The following is a 14,423-nucleotide window of genomic DNA, read 5'->3' on the forward strand; positions in this document are numbered from 1 at the left end:
ATAAAATTTCTCTGGCCTGGTTCCTGTAAACGGGGTTACAGCTACAATCACTTGCGGTTCTAACAGACATCCTGTTTGTTAGAATTTTAGATACTTCCTCTTCTTGGTGCAAGGTACACCAATGACTGCATATGAAGACGACGGATGGCCCACACACACCCAAGATTCTATTGGTAAACAGCAGCATCCTTCTACCAATCAGCGACGTACATATCAACGGGATTCTACCAGCCAGTGTAGTGGGCCTTACTTGGCTCACTACTTTTGCTTACACGTTGTGCTACGTGTATGAGGAAGTGTTGGAGTTGTTAATAACTTGAGTTAATTATACTTAAGTACACAAGTATGGGTAAAATGAGAACTGTATTGCTTGTAAATTGATCTTCCTCCTAAATCTGCTAAAAATGTTTATCATCTATGAAAGGAGTTGACAGCGGCTGGCTGTCAGAGCCCCGCCAATATGCACGTCTCTAATTGGTAGAACGATGCTGCTTTCTACCAATAGGATCTTTGGGTAGGTGTGGACCACTCATTGTGATGGCCCACTTCAATGTATCCATTGGTGTGACTTACACCAAGTTGAGGAAGTATCTAAAACTTTTAATCGATATCTTATCTGTTAAAAGTCACAAGTGGCTTGTAGCCACTTGTGCGTGTAACCCCGTTACACCATCCCCCCTTAAGGTTAGACGCGCGGGGTCTCCGTACGTCAATCTTCGGAATTGACCATTCGTCAATTCTCCGCGTTTGGAGAAAAAACCGGCGCTCATACAACAACAACAACTCTCCATCGATGAGTACCACGAGCGCCAAATGGCGAAGCAGTCGACTTCAGCAACGACGACGAAGACATAGAGGACGAGGAGAGCTCGCTCTCAAAGCGCAAAGACTCAGTGTCGAGCGAATCGCTCGACCCTCATGCGAAGAACATTCGCCCGCGTGAAGGGGACGAATCGGACGCTTCGAGCTCGAAGCGTTCGCGAACTGAGAGCGATACCCCACTCTCTTCTGCTGGGGCTCTCAGTACTCCGCGCGCTGCGCCTGCAGCGCGCGATCCGTGGATGCCGTCCGCGTCCGAGATCACGGACCGGTATGGAAACTCGGTACCACCGAATGAGGTGCCACTGTATGTATGTAGCGCCATCAAAGATGACGCTGTGGCTGCCGAGCTGCACTTTGATGCGGAAACGCATCAAAGGCGCGATTACTACATCGGACTCTTTCATGAGCGCGTGATCGCTTCGAGACGTGCTCGAAGCGTGGAAAGCTGGAGCAACTCCACGTTGCCGCGGAGGAGGCTAATGTGCCGTGCGCTGTGCCCGAGGGCTTTCAGTGCACGAAGTGGTTCCCAGGGTGGTCCGCTTGAGCGACCGCGATCTGAACGGGTACACGTCATTCCGTGTGCCCGAAAGTCTCAAAGAGCTCCGTGCTAAGTTCTTAGCACGCGAGGGTTCGGGCGCTAGCGATGACCACAGCGCTCGCACTACTTCCGCTGCGCCAGCGCGTACTGCTCTTCGTACGCCCTCACCATTTCCGGAACGTCCTCCAGCAAGACGTTCCGCGGCTCCCATGTATCTCGATGGGGAGGAAATCCTCTCCAACGAATACGAAATCGAGCCCCTTGAGGGTTCGTTTTCGGGATACTATGGTCAATAATCTGCTCAACAATCCAGCGGGTTGAGCCGCGGGCGTCACGGATCGGCGGTGGCGGGGTTGGAACACGTCTCGGGTATGATCAGTCCCGGGCTGATCAGTACGCGCCTCTCCACGACCGGGTGACCGCCGTGGAGCGTCTGCAGGGCGCTGGGTTCGCCGCCCTCAAGCAGGAGCTGGCGAACCAGAAGCCCAGGTCGCGGCGGTCTCGCAGACCGCCTCGAATATCCAGGTCGAGCTGGGGACCCAGATGAAGGGGTTACTCCAGCGCGTCCGCGCGCTGGAGGAGAGGCTGCTCGTCGCCGAGGCCAAGTCCTCCGCTTCTGCCTAGGCTCCTGCCGAGGCTTCGAGTCAGCCGAGCTAGATGGTTCGTGCTGCAGGTATGGCTTCAGCCGTCCGACGTAAAAGGTCGGATGGAGGCGCATGCTAGACGGTATGTATAGCGTGTAAGCGTTGCCGTACCGTGCCAACACAGTGAACGGCCCGATGAAGCGCGGCGCAAGCTTCCTTGCTCCGAAATCCGAAACGGCATGTTTAGGCATGTTTTGCGTAGCAAACAAAACCGATGAACTAACTTTGAATTCATTTGTGTTGCCTCTGCCCACAATGTCGGCGTTCAGCTTCTGTTGATCAACAGAAGCTGCTATTGCGTCTTGGGCAAACCGAATTACTGCTTGTCTTTTGTTAATGAAATCGATTGCATTCGAGCTGAAGTTATCCCGCTCGCTCTACGCTAGAGGTCCGGCCTCTGTGTGGTTCTTGGTGGTGTCTGCGCCCTGCGCAAACCCATTCTCCTTATTGTTTGTAGAGTCTGTGCCCTGCACAAACTCGTTCGTCTTGTCTTTATTGCATGAGGAGTCTGCGCCTTGCGCAGCTTCATGCTTCTTCTTCTTGGTGAGGTGAGCGCCCTGCGCAGACCTTTACGTCTCATTTCTCGTTACTGCAGCTGACACCGTGCAAGTGTCAGCGGTTTACTGCGGCTGCTGTGTTGCAGTCGTAGAACCTCCCCCACTTAAAGTGGGAGCCACCACTCCGAGTAAACTCGGCAGACGTGGATGCCGCATGGCATTCACGTAGAACGGTGTATGCCCGGTCGAGGCATGCACTGAGTTGTTGATGGCAAACTCTGCCATCGACAAACACTCGCTCCAGTATTGGACCGAGTGAGTGTAGCTCTTCCAAATGTCGACGAGCACGCGATTCACGCACTCGGTTTGACCGTCCGTCTGCGGATGATCCGCAGTCGACATTGAAAGTTGGCTCCCAAGAAGTGTAAACACTTCTTGCCGCAAGTGCGCTGTGAAGCACGGGTCTCTGTCCGACACGATGTCGGTCGGCATGCCATGGAGTTTGAACACCATGTCGACGTACAGGCGGGCCGTCTGCTTCGCGGTCACCTCTGCTGGCACCGCAGCAAGATGTACCACCTTGCTGAAGCGGTCTACGAAGACCACAACACCGGCATTCCCCCCGCTGTCCGGGCGAAGACCAACGATGAAGTCCATAGACATGGACTTCCAATACTCCGGCGGAGTCGGTAGTGATTGCAAAGGAGCCTGCGCGAATGGCGCAGGCTTCACGCGTTGGCATACCTCGCAAGCACGGACGTACTTGCGCACCCACTTGTACTGGTGGTACCAGTAGAAGTCGCGTGTGAGAAGGACGTATGTCTCCGCAGTCGGGGCATCATGATACTCGTACATGATCCTGCGTCGCAGGTCATGGTCGTTCGGTACGACAACGAGATCCGCGTTGGCGTCGACTACATTTTAAAGAAACAGTCCTTCGTGCACCCGATAGCGGTGTGCACGCTCACGAAGATGTTTGGGCAGCTTCTGACGAGCCTTGTCAGAAGGTGTAGTGCCATAGACCAGCAAGAGTTTCGTGTCCGCGTCGTGCGCGTACGCGGCTTTCACGTCGTTCAACAGACGACGTAGGTGTGCTCGATCGCAAGGCGTCAATAGTTTGGACGTCGGCGGGTTCTGCATAGTCCGACCGACGTGATAACGCGTCGGCCACCACATTCAACCTTCCGGGTTTGTATTCGACCCGGAAGTTATACTCCGCAAAGAATGAGAGTCATCTCGCCATTCTTTGTCATATATGTGGCGACTTCACTGCAGTGCGCAGTGATGCATGGTCGGTGTAGACCGCAAACGGTCTACTTCCAAGCAAATACACTCGGAATTTCGCGAGTGCATATTTCATGGCAAAGAGTTCCTTGCCATGCACCGGATAGTTGCGCTCAGCTGGCTTCAGCTGACGCGATTAGTAGTAAACGACACGTCTCGTGATCGTGCTGCATCAACGCGCATCCGATCGAGAAATCGGATGCGTCACATACGACGTGAAATGGGCGATCTTGGTCAGCCACTGCCAAGATCGGTGCCTCAGTCAAGCCCCGCTTGACTGCATCGAATGCCTTTTGGCAATTGGCTGTCCAATTCGACACAACTTCTTTCTTAAGAAGTTGTGACAGCGGACGGATCTTGCCCGCGTAATCCTACACGTACTTGCACAAGTAAGTGGCCAAGCCAAGGAACTGCCTCAGTTCCTTGACTTTTGAAGGCGTTGGCCATTCATTGATCACTCTGACCTTTTCCGGGTCAGGGCGAACAACATTCTTCCCTACGAGACACCCGAGGACGGGTATCTTGCTCGCACCGAAGATACACTTCTTCAGGTTCGCGTAGAGTTTATGCTTTCGCATAAGCTCAAGTAGCTTCCGGAGATGCACCCGGTGCATCTCAATGTCGGTCTTCCCGTCCACAGCCCGGCTGTGGGTGAACACGTCATCGAAGTAGCTCGGTGCGAAGTCGCGCACCGAGCGCAACAAGTGCGTCACGCACCTGTTGAAGTTCGCAGGGGCGTTGTTGAGCCCCTGCGGCATTACTAGCCACTCCCAGAGCATGCCGCTTGGCGTGATCACCGCCGTGAGAGGGATGTCCCTCTCACGCATTAGGATATGATAGAATCCATCTCGCAAGTCGAGAACACTGTAAATGGTGCTCCCGGCCATCGAATCGATGATAACATCTTTTCGTAGTATCAGTGTCGGCGCCGGTACCATCGCATCGTTCAGCTTGTTATACGCATGAACGATGCGCCATCCGCCCTGTGTCTTTTTGACACAGAACGTCGGAGCACTGTGCGGGGACTTTGGTTCCCGCACTTGCGACGACTTTCAACGCAGTCGTCGATTGCTTTTACTTTCTCTCGCAGCAGTGGCCACTGCCGCGTGACACAGTACTTCGTGCCCGGCACGAGATCAATCTCGTGCTGTATGCCCTTATCCTGCGGAAGCTCCGCAGGAATCTCTTCCGGGAGTACGTCTTTGTACTCCCTCAATAATTCGTAATAGGGACTCGACTTCAGCGAGTCCCAACTTTGTTCCTCGAAGCGCTCTCGCTTCGTCTTCGCACTGAGGGTGTCTTCACTCTCAGTAGTACTTCCCATGAAGAGCTGCCTTAGCTCTTCTCTCTCGCTCTTCGTTCTTTCGCTGTCCGAAAGAACGCAGACTTGCTCGATGCGTCCATCGTGCAAGTCGCGTGTGAAGCGCTTCCAGCTCATGGCTGGAAGCGAAGTCAACTCCGACGCCCTCGTCGAAGGATTAGCGAGTTCCATCTCACGATACTGGAATCCAGTATCGGTGCGCGTCAAGACTCTTTGCGTCTCGACGTCAGGCGTCACCGCCTCAGTCTGCCCGGCAGACAGTTCTCGTGGCGTCTCGGTCCCGGGCCGAGACTTACGCAGCGTTCTTCGCATGCGCCGTCTTCTTGTTGTGCGGGACCCGGCTCCGCACGGTAGTTCTTCTGGTCCAGGTCCGGCCGTGGACAGTTGTTTGCCGGTGGACCCTGTCCACGGGCGCGCGGTATCAAGCCCGGCTTGACAGCATATTCCTTCGTGCAGCCTAGCTGTACGCAAATGTGTTCCTTCGCCGGCAGACTCTGTCTGCGGGCGTGCGATATCTAGCCCAGCTTGGTTGCATGGCGCTTCGTCGTGCAGTCCGGCTGCACGACAGCATGCAAATTGCGTCAGTGCGGTACGTTTGCAACTGTCCGCACTGTTTGCAGCGTCAACTCCCGGAGTCGACAAGCATTTCTCACTTCGACGCCATTCATTGGCGGAGCTCCTCATGACCGAGGGTGCGTCGGCTTCGGGAGCCGACGTGTCGTCGTCGACCTGACCTCTTCGGGTTAGGGACTATCCCTAACACAGTTGAACGTGGGTATTGGTTCCCGGAACCAGCACATCTTTTTCTTCTGATGTCGACAGCATTACCGACGTTGGTCTCACTTGTTTGCGCCCTCGCGCACTTCCTGGGCACTCCGGGTCAGCAGCATTAAGTGCTGTCTCGACTGGCGAACCACGCGCACCTGCTGGTACGTGCGCTGCGGTAACAGGGCCATCGCTCTCTGTTCCGCTGTCGCGGCCGAAGCGCACGAGCGTGCGCTTCTTCCAGTCTATCACCGGATCATGCCGTGCAAGCCACGGCAGCCCATTACCATGTCGAACTTATCGTCCAGGTCCAGGACGATGAAGTGTTCGACAAACACTCGTTGTTTGTACGAGAAGAGCACGTTCACGCCGCACTTCTCGGTCTTCACGATGGTGCCTGTTGCCAGTCGCACTTCCAGAAGACTTCGAGGTACATTTACATCCTCGAAGTCAAGTCTCGGCAGGCTTCGTAGTCGAACAAAGTTGCTCGACGCGCCTGAATCTACCAAAGCTCGAAGAGAGTCACTCGCTCTCTTCGAGTAAACCTTCAAGATGACTAGGTTCGGCCTGTCATCTTGTTTCTTGCAGCGAGAGCTAGTCTCACTAGGGCTGCAGTCCTCAGTGTCGCGTGCCCGATGTCGGCACGCGTGACTGTATTACCAGCTGGGCGCCCCGCCCTACTGGATATTCGCGTTTTTTGTTGGTCCGCGGCGATGCCTAGCATCACCACGACGGCCACCTCCAGGGGGCATGGGAGCTGTGCACTCCCGTGCAAAGTGACCGATCCTTCCGCAACGGAAGCATCGCACATTGCCTCCCTGCTGCTGGTAGCCAGTAGCCGTTGTGTTCGAGAGGCCCATTGGTTCCGGACCTCCCGCCCTCAGTATTGCGCATCGGTACATTCGCATGGAGTTTAGCCTGCCGCAGGCTAAACTCCTCTTCCATGGCAAGGGTGATAGCAGCTTCGAGAGTACTCGGGTACTCTCGGAAGAGATAGGTCTTCACGGGCCCATCTCTAAGTCCCTTCATGAACGTAACGACCTTAGTCGCCTCGTCAATTGGATTGGTCACAATATTTGAGACCAAGTATCGTGCGCGCTGCGCGTAAGCATGGACGTCATGCTTACCCTACTGAAGGTCGAGGAACTCCGCCCTCGACCGGAACTCGATTTGTGGGGGATCAAACGCTTGTCTGAGCTCCTCTTTGAACACCTCGTACGTGCTGAAGCACGTAGGATCGGAGAGTCGGCGTCCATACGCCCAGCTCCTTGCGCGTCCGCCAAGACATGACATGGCGAACGCGACCTTCGACAGCGGGTCGACGATGCGTCGAGCCGCTATGGCTGTGTCGAACTCGACAAACCAACGGAGGATAGGCTCTCCCTCTCTTCTCACATAATTGCTTACGCTCAATTTCAATGTTTGAGCACGCGGTGTCGTCCCTGACGACGCCGTCACTGAGGAAACAGCATCACGCTGCTCCTTCATGATGAATCCTAAAGCAACATCATATTGCTCCGTCGGCGATAGCGTACGCAGCATCGTAGCTATTGCCGCTTCTCCAATGACTGTTGACAGTCGTTGGAGGGCTCCCTACTCTGGGTCAGACAGGTGGGGGAAGTCAGCGCGTGCAACATGCGTTGCAGGCGTGTTGGAGCTCTCCATGGGCACCTCCGTGCTCATGTCGTTCTTGGCTCCGCGTTCGTACACCGCGTACGAACGTCAAGCGGTCGGTCGTTGGACGGACTACAAAGTGCTACCAGGTGTAGTGGGCCTAACTTGGCGCACTACTTTTGCTTACACGTTGCGCTACGTGTATGCGGATGCGTAGGAGTTGTTAATAACTTGAGTACACAAGTATAATATAAATCAAATAAAGACACCAAATAGCTTAAATAGGGTAAAATGAGAACTGTATTGTTTGTAAATTGATATTCCTCTTAAATCTGCTAAAAATGTTTATCAGGTATGAAAGGGGTTGGCAGCTGTTGGCTGTCAGAGCCCTGCCAATATGCACGTCTCTAATTGGTAGAAAGATGCTGCTTTCTACCAATAGGATCTTTGGGTAGGTGTGGACCATTCATTGTAGTGGCCCACTTCAATGTATCCATTGGTGTGACTTACACCAAGTTGAGGAAGTATCTAAAACTTTTAACAGCTATTTTGTCTGTTAAAAGTCACAAGTGGCTTGTAGTCACTCGTGCGTGTAACCCCGTTACAGCCAGCCGCTGGCAGTCGCGTGTGGGTAGATAATTCCTTCTTCGAATGTGAGATGTAGAAACAAAATTGATAAAAGAAAGTCCCGAAAGTGTCTGCATCAATAACATTCGTTTTTTTGCTTGACTCCCTTGATGTGCACACAGCAATGAATGCGGATGTTCTCGACGGTAAAAACCGCTCCCGCATGAGCCAAATCTTCACGAAATATGACCAGCTCACCACGGTTTAACTTGAGCAACTGGCCTTTCGTTTTGTCGGTGTAGCTAATTGAGGAGGGGTAAACCCAGATCTTAGTGTTGTCCACAACACGGAGGCCTGAATTCACCCGGTGTGCCACTGAGCCTAAGCCGTTTCAAAGGTAGGAAAATCGCGATGGACTTCCTGCGTTTTCCCACCAAGAATTGACTTGAGACCGTCCAAGAGCTGGGGCGGATATTCCAGTGCGTTGGAATGCCTTGAACAACCTCCTCAACCACACGCTGAATCGAGCGGGTAGCAGGTCCTGGCTTCGAAATTCTCGTTTGTGAACGAAAGTTATCACGCTCATTGGCATAGTCCTCGAGTATTGGTTGATACGACACGCTGGCGATCTCCTCAACAGCTAGAGAGCAGGTACTATCCGACACATTCAACTTTATGGCAGCGTAACCATCATATCAGAAATATGCAATTGTACGATTCTTCTCACGCACCGTTAGGAGCCGGGGCCGGGAGTGAGAAAAACAGGTGAAAAACGGTGTCGATCCGACCCCCTCGTAGATACTATTACAATTAAGAGGAAGACCAATTAGAAACAGTACACTTCTCATTTTAACCTTTTTGCGAGCCACACCTATTTACTATACAATACAAATCTACGGCATTTAAGAATAAAAGGTCGCAAAATTCGCCCTTCAACGAAATCACGGTACTGCGGTTCGCGTGTCTCATGGGACATGTCATATACTGTGATTTGCTGGTTACATAGCGTTGGAAACGACATCTTGGTATTTGTATTTAACATGATTACATGGTAATCACACCTAGCACCTTTTCTGATTTGTTTTAAGAGATGGTAGATTTGCAGTCGAAATTTGGTGAAAGGGCGAAAAATGCGCCCTTTAGTGGGGTATTCGTACCTTGTTTTATAAAACACCTCAAAGGGCGAAAAATGCGCCCTCGAATCGCGAAAGCGTTAACCTAAATATGCTACTCGGCGTCTCTATTTGTACTCGAGGACTCAAGTATAGTTAACGCAAGTAAAACTAAACCTAACTCTTCCGCATACACGTAGCACACGTGTAAGCCGTAGCAGTGAGCCAAACTAGGCCCACTACACCACTACCTTTCGGCGCTTCAGAATGCGATCGACAAGCCCTCCCTTCTACGTGCGTGCAGGTTGTGGAACCGCTACAGCTCTCACACGCTTGAACAGAAGCAACGTCGCGCGTTCGTCCCGCGCAAAAGAGTCAGCCTTCTGGGCCAGTACCCTGACGACGCCGCTTTCGAACGCAGGAGAGTGCACAACATAAGCGTCACACGCTACAAAAAATACGTAATTAAAATACAACAACGGATACAATAAATGCACGTGCTCAGGTATGAAGCGAAGCTGGCTTCAGATCAAGTAGTCCATCAAACAGATCGCGTGCCTGCAGCAGCGTTAAGACGTCCGACTGCAATTTCTTGGAAATATACTCGACATCCTTCAACTCGTCCCGCAGTACCTCCAAACGATAGCAGATCTGCAATGTCCTCGTCGTCGGCCAAGAGAAACTCACGTCGCTTCACGTACCGGCCCAACATAGCAAAGGTGGATGACCACCGTGTTTCCTGCCAGAGGACCGGAGTTAGTCGTGTCTTTTTCCAGGTTCGCACACGTCGCACATTATCACAGTAAGGAAATAAACAAGAAAAGAGAAATATAAAAAATAACAACATACCTCAGCTTGAAGGCTTGCTTGGGCGCTCGCAGCGTACCTACCAGGACTTGTAACTTCTTCAGATCGCCTTGGTGGGATTCTAGGTGTTTTTTTTATAGTTGAATTCAGACGGTGATTAATTCAGCCAACACGCGCCACGCCCATAAAGTTGACAAGCCGCTTGTTGGCGGCACAGTTGTCACCAACCAAAAATAAGCAATCAGCCCGGGTTTTCAGCAATGGAGCAATCGTCGCCATTTGGCTCTAGGTGGTAATGCAGTAATCGTCCTCCTATTTCATGGGAGGCGCGGAGAGCAGCAGATAGCGCAGTTCACCTGGCGTCTTGTGGCAACCATACACCGCGAGGTAGTGCTCTGGGCCATGGCTCTATCCGCCCAGTATGAAGCCCATTTGCTGTAGCCTCTCCGCGCCGATGAACTTCTCCACGGCCGCTTACGTTCTCTGTTGACAGAGAGGGTACGTCGGGTAGGCTCGTAAACCTAGATTTCATTATCAATTATCACAGTTAGTCATGTTGTAAACACATAAATAGCAATAATAACAGTACCACACATGTGTCTCAGCTCGGACTCGCAGAACGATAGCAATAGGTATACCATGCCGATCCAGCGAAGCCACGAGTAGCGATTGAAGCCCTTTTGGCTCACCCACGACACGAGAGTGCCAGTTTCCCCAGCACTCACGTTCCGCATGTCCACCTCGAAGTTGGAGTGGGCAGAGCGGACGTGGGACATCAGGTCAGAGTTGCCCATCCCGCTGGTGTAGTTACGGCACTTACCGCATGCCTTGTAGCCGGGAGCCATGTCCTCTTCATCGAGGCAGAGCTTGGAGACGAACCCGACAATCTGCCGGGACGTGAAGGTAGCCGAGGGGCGAGTTGGGGTGAGGCGGTTGTCGACCATGACTGATACGGTTGATCCAGTGTTTCTTTGCTTGAGAATGAGAGTGCGAATCCGCTACTTATCAAAAACCTGCAGGGTGGAGCGACAATTGTATAGTTGGTTGTAACAGATGTAGGCAATAAATTACGGGAATGTACTCTGATAAAATACTGGTGTGGCAAAACTCAATTACCGCCACTCCCCCTGTTGCAAATAGATGTAGGTTATTTAATTAGCTGTCAGTTCGGAAGCGATGGCATCAAGAATCGCCTGCTTCTTCACATCCCTCGGCTTCTCATTGCAGCCAGCGTAGCTATGGCTTCTTTCCTTCAGTTGAAAGGCCCTTGGTTGCCCTTTGTATTATCCAATCAGACCATATAAAATAGATCTAATTGACCTATCATATATCTGTGATCTTTCCATACTAATTTGGCGCAACACTTTCACCAAAGATGCCAGCGCGCCCTTCAATCGATTTTTCCTGGCCGGTCGACTTCAACACCTGTTCTCAGAATAGTTCGTGTCGCATACACAAAATTAAGATCTCAGGTTACCCAAAATACTTCATACATGAGCAGTGGCACCAATATCAGTGAGATCTACCCAAACTAATCATCATACTTTATCCTATATGTTGGAGAGATCCTTTCCCATAAGATCCCTCTGTTTTTTTATTTTCCTCCTCCTCTCTCTCTCTCTCTCTCTCTCTGCCCCCGCGGTGTACAAGTGAACTTCTGGCTGCGGTAGTGTGACATAGACCACGGATCCCTGCGGATTAACATGAAGCCAACAGCTCAACTGGGGACTACGCAAACAGAAAATCTGCTAATCCAGCTACTTGCAACTACCCAGTCTTTGACCGAAGCACCATTCAGACCGCGGCGGATGAGAGAGTCCGAGAATGAAACATAACTTTAATTTGAGTAAAATGTACTCAAGAGTGAGGGGCTTGCAGCCCAGACCGGCAAGAAACCTGGACTTAGGGTTAGGTAACACCTTAACGTGAGGTTTTAGATCTTAAACCGACCTTAAATAATAATTTTGCAGTAAACCGTACCTTTGTTGTTAACTGTAATCCCTCCTTTTGTACTTTTACCGTTCTTATGTTTAAAAACTTCCTAAAACGGTTGCTTTTACTTCTGGCACATTAAAAATCACTTATTCCGCAAAGTCCATCTTTATTTGAGTCTGAGCAATATTTATCCTGGTAGTGCAACGGGTACGTTGCCTAACAGGATTAATTCAAATTTGTGGACCACAAAACCGTAACTAAGTGCATCCATACAAATTTCAAGTGTAATCATCTTATAAACTCAAGTTTGTATCCAACATGACAGGGTATGGAGTGTCAGGTACGGAGGAATAAAGTTAAAGAGTGAAGGGGCTTGTGGTTGTTCGCCTTATGTGTGCCACTCTAGCCAGATATCGGAAATAATGAAGTGATATCGAACAATTGCAATATTGTGAAGCAACAAATCTACTACACGTCGGCCAATATCGATCAGGAAGACCGCCTGCCCTTTCAACTCTCTCTATACTATTCAGCGCGCTACCGCACTCTAAGGCGTCGCCACACGAGCGGTTTTAATAGTATTCGATAATAGTTCATTACGTCACGAGCTAATAGTTCATATTTGAACGCAGAAACGACTCCTGCTTCTCCGCACTTCTCTAACCAATGTGAACCTTTGCTGAGCTGACCCACCCCAGCTCTGTAGCAGGTTACTTTTCCATAACGAGCGACGACGTCGGCAAGAACAATAGGAATGGTCGCAGTGGCGGGCGGGGGCACCTTGGTTGACTAACAAACCGTACTCTCGGTAAGCCGTTCCGGCACGGCAGCAGAGAATAACCCTCAGAGGGGTGGGGGCTGCCGTGTCGTCAAAGCTTGCCAAGAGCGCGACTTGGGTAGTGATAGAATATCAAGCGCAATTTGACCAGTCTACATCTCTCAAGATACTTCTTAGCGCCAGCTCTTGATAGGATGAGTGATGTGGATTGAGCTTCTAGAAGTTTCTGGTTGACTCAGTCCACATCACTCAAGATACTTCGCGCCAAAATAATAAAAAAAATCACTGTAAAAAGAGTGAAAGTAACCAAGACATTCATTTCGCTGTCAGCAACGAAGAAAAACGAACTCATCACCAACCAGAGAGTTCTTACCACGTAATGACGCCGACAACTCGACCAGCGACGCTGACGCTGCCGCGATTGATCGTCCCAGCTCGTCGCTAAGCGGCAACGCCGTCCTGCTTGTTGTTATCTCGATCATCAAGGGCATCCTGGGCGACGCTGACTGACGCTAGTATCGCGCTGATCTGTACGCTGCGTGTCTGCTGGGCGAAGGCGCCAAGTTGCGTCATGACGCGCGAGCTCGACAACATGGTGGGCGTCCTGAACGACCAGCACCCGCGCGTACAGTACCCTGCTCTGCAAAGCATGAGCAAGACCGCCGAGGACGTCGGTGACGACGAGAAGGGCAAGAACTTCCAGACCGTGTCCTACGCCGTGGTCGTGTCGGCCCTCACGGCGCTAATCCAGAACGAGCAGGGTTTGTTACACATGTGCGCTCTGGCCACCAGTGTAGCGATCAACGTCTGCAACACGGGCGTGTGGAAGGCCAACTGCGTTGCCCTGAATAGTCAGGCTCCGCCCGAGGCTCTCTTTAACGCATTGCGTGTCCGCACTAGACCCACGAGCAAGCTATCACTGCTTTGTGAAGGTGATCGGCGACGAGTCGCTGCACAGCTACGACGCTCGTCAAGGAGGTTATGATTAACACCCACGGTTAGAAGTACTTGCTGCTCCGTGTCAAGTCCGTGGAGTGGGTTGGCTTGGTCGGCCTGGCTGTTGGAAAAGAGCACTATGTGAACAACGCCAAGGAAATCGTGCAGGCCCTAGTGCGCGTGCAGTCCAGCGAGGAGCTGGAGGGTCCCGAGGTACAGTAGTTGCGCAGTCGTGCGTGCGCATCGGCAGCATCCTGAATGAGGACTTCGTGCCATACCTGCCCCATGTTATTTCGGCTGGTCATGCAGGCGCATATTCAGCTGAACATTCAGCGGTCCGATGTCGCCGACGACGATGTCGAGGAGGATGGCCAGACGGCGGATGGCAAGGACACAATGACACTCGAGATCCGTGGTGTGGGCAAGAAGCACCTGGAGATTAACACCAGCGCGCTCGTGGACAACATCAACGCGTACAACATGCTGTACCAGTCGGCCCTAGACCTCGAGGGCTGGTTCTACCTTACGAGGCTTGCGGGCGGCCAAGTAACGCGAGCTGTTCGTGGGTGCCGCTGGGTTGGTTTGTTGACGAGTTAGGAGAGGCTGATGTGCGTCGGGCTCAAAACTCGAAAAGTTGACGTGCTCATGACGAATTATCTGTGTTATTTCTTAGTGATCGATTATTTATATTTGGTGGTGACCCCAGTTTCTTTGGTTAGTGATAATAGGACACAGTCGTTGGTGAATAAAATCAAATCATTGGTGGTGGTATCTTTATCCTTGGTGGGCACACCCAGTTCTCT

At 51.8% G+C, this 14,423-nt stretch overlaps 2 protein-coding genes across 2 annotated transcripts; one reads left to right on the forward strand and one right to left on the reverse strand.

The window, feature by feature from the left end:
- Nucleotides 1-10,522: 10,522 nt before the first annotated feature.
- IUM83_03974 (uncharacterized protein) lies at nucleotides 10,523-10,915 on the reverse strand (the record flags this gene model as incomplete). Its single annotated transcript, XM_067928011.1, has 1 exon — nucleotides 10,523-10,915. The coding sequence occupies one exon, from the start codon at nucleotides 10,913-10,915 to the stop codon at nucleotides 10,523-10,525; it is 393 nt and encodes a 130-aa protein (XP_067793718.1).
- A 2,340-nt stretch (nucleotides 10,916-13,255) lies between these two features.
- IUM83_03975 (importin-like protein) lies at nucleotides 13,256-14,217 on the forward strand (the record flags this gene model as incomplete). The annotated part of the gene is made up of 3 exons (XM_067928012.1): nucleotides 13,256-13,573; nucleotides 13,687-13,833; nucleotides 13,930-14,217. The coding sequence occupies 3 exons, from the start codon at nucleotides 13,256-13,258 to the stop codon at nucleotides 14,215-14,217; spliced, it is 753 nt and encodes a 250-aa protein (XP_067793717.1).
- Nucleotides 14,218-14,423: the final 206 nt, after the last annotated feature.

This window comes from Phytophthora cinnamomi (assembly GCF_018691715.1).
Source record: "Phytophthora cinnamomi strain GKB4 chromosome Unknown Contig27, whole genome shotgun sequence".
NCBI lineage: Eukaryota > Oomycota > Peronosporomycetes > Peronosporales > Peronosporaceae > Phytophthora > Phytophthora cinnamomi.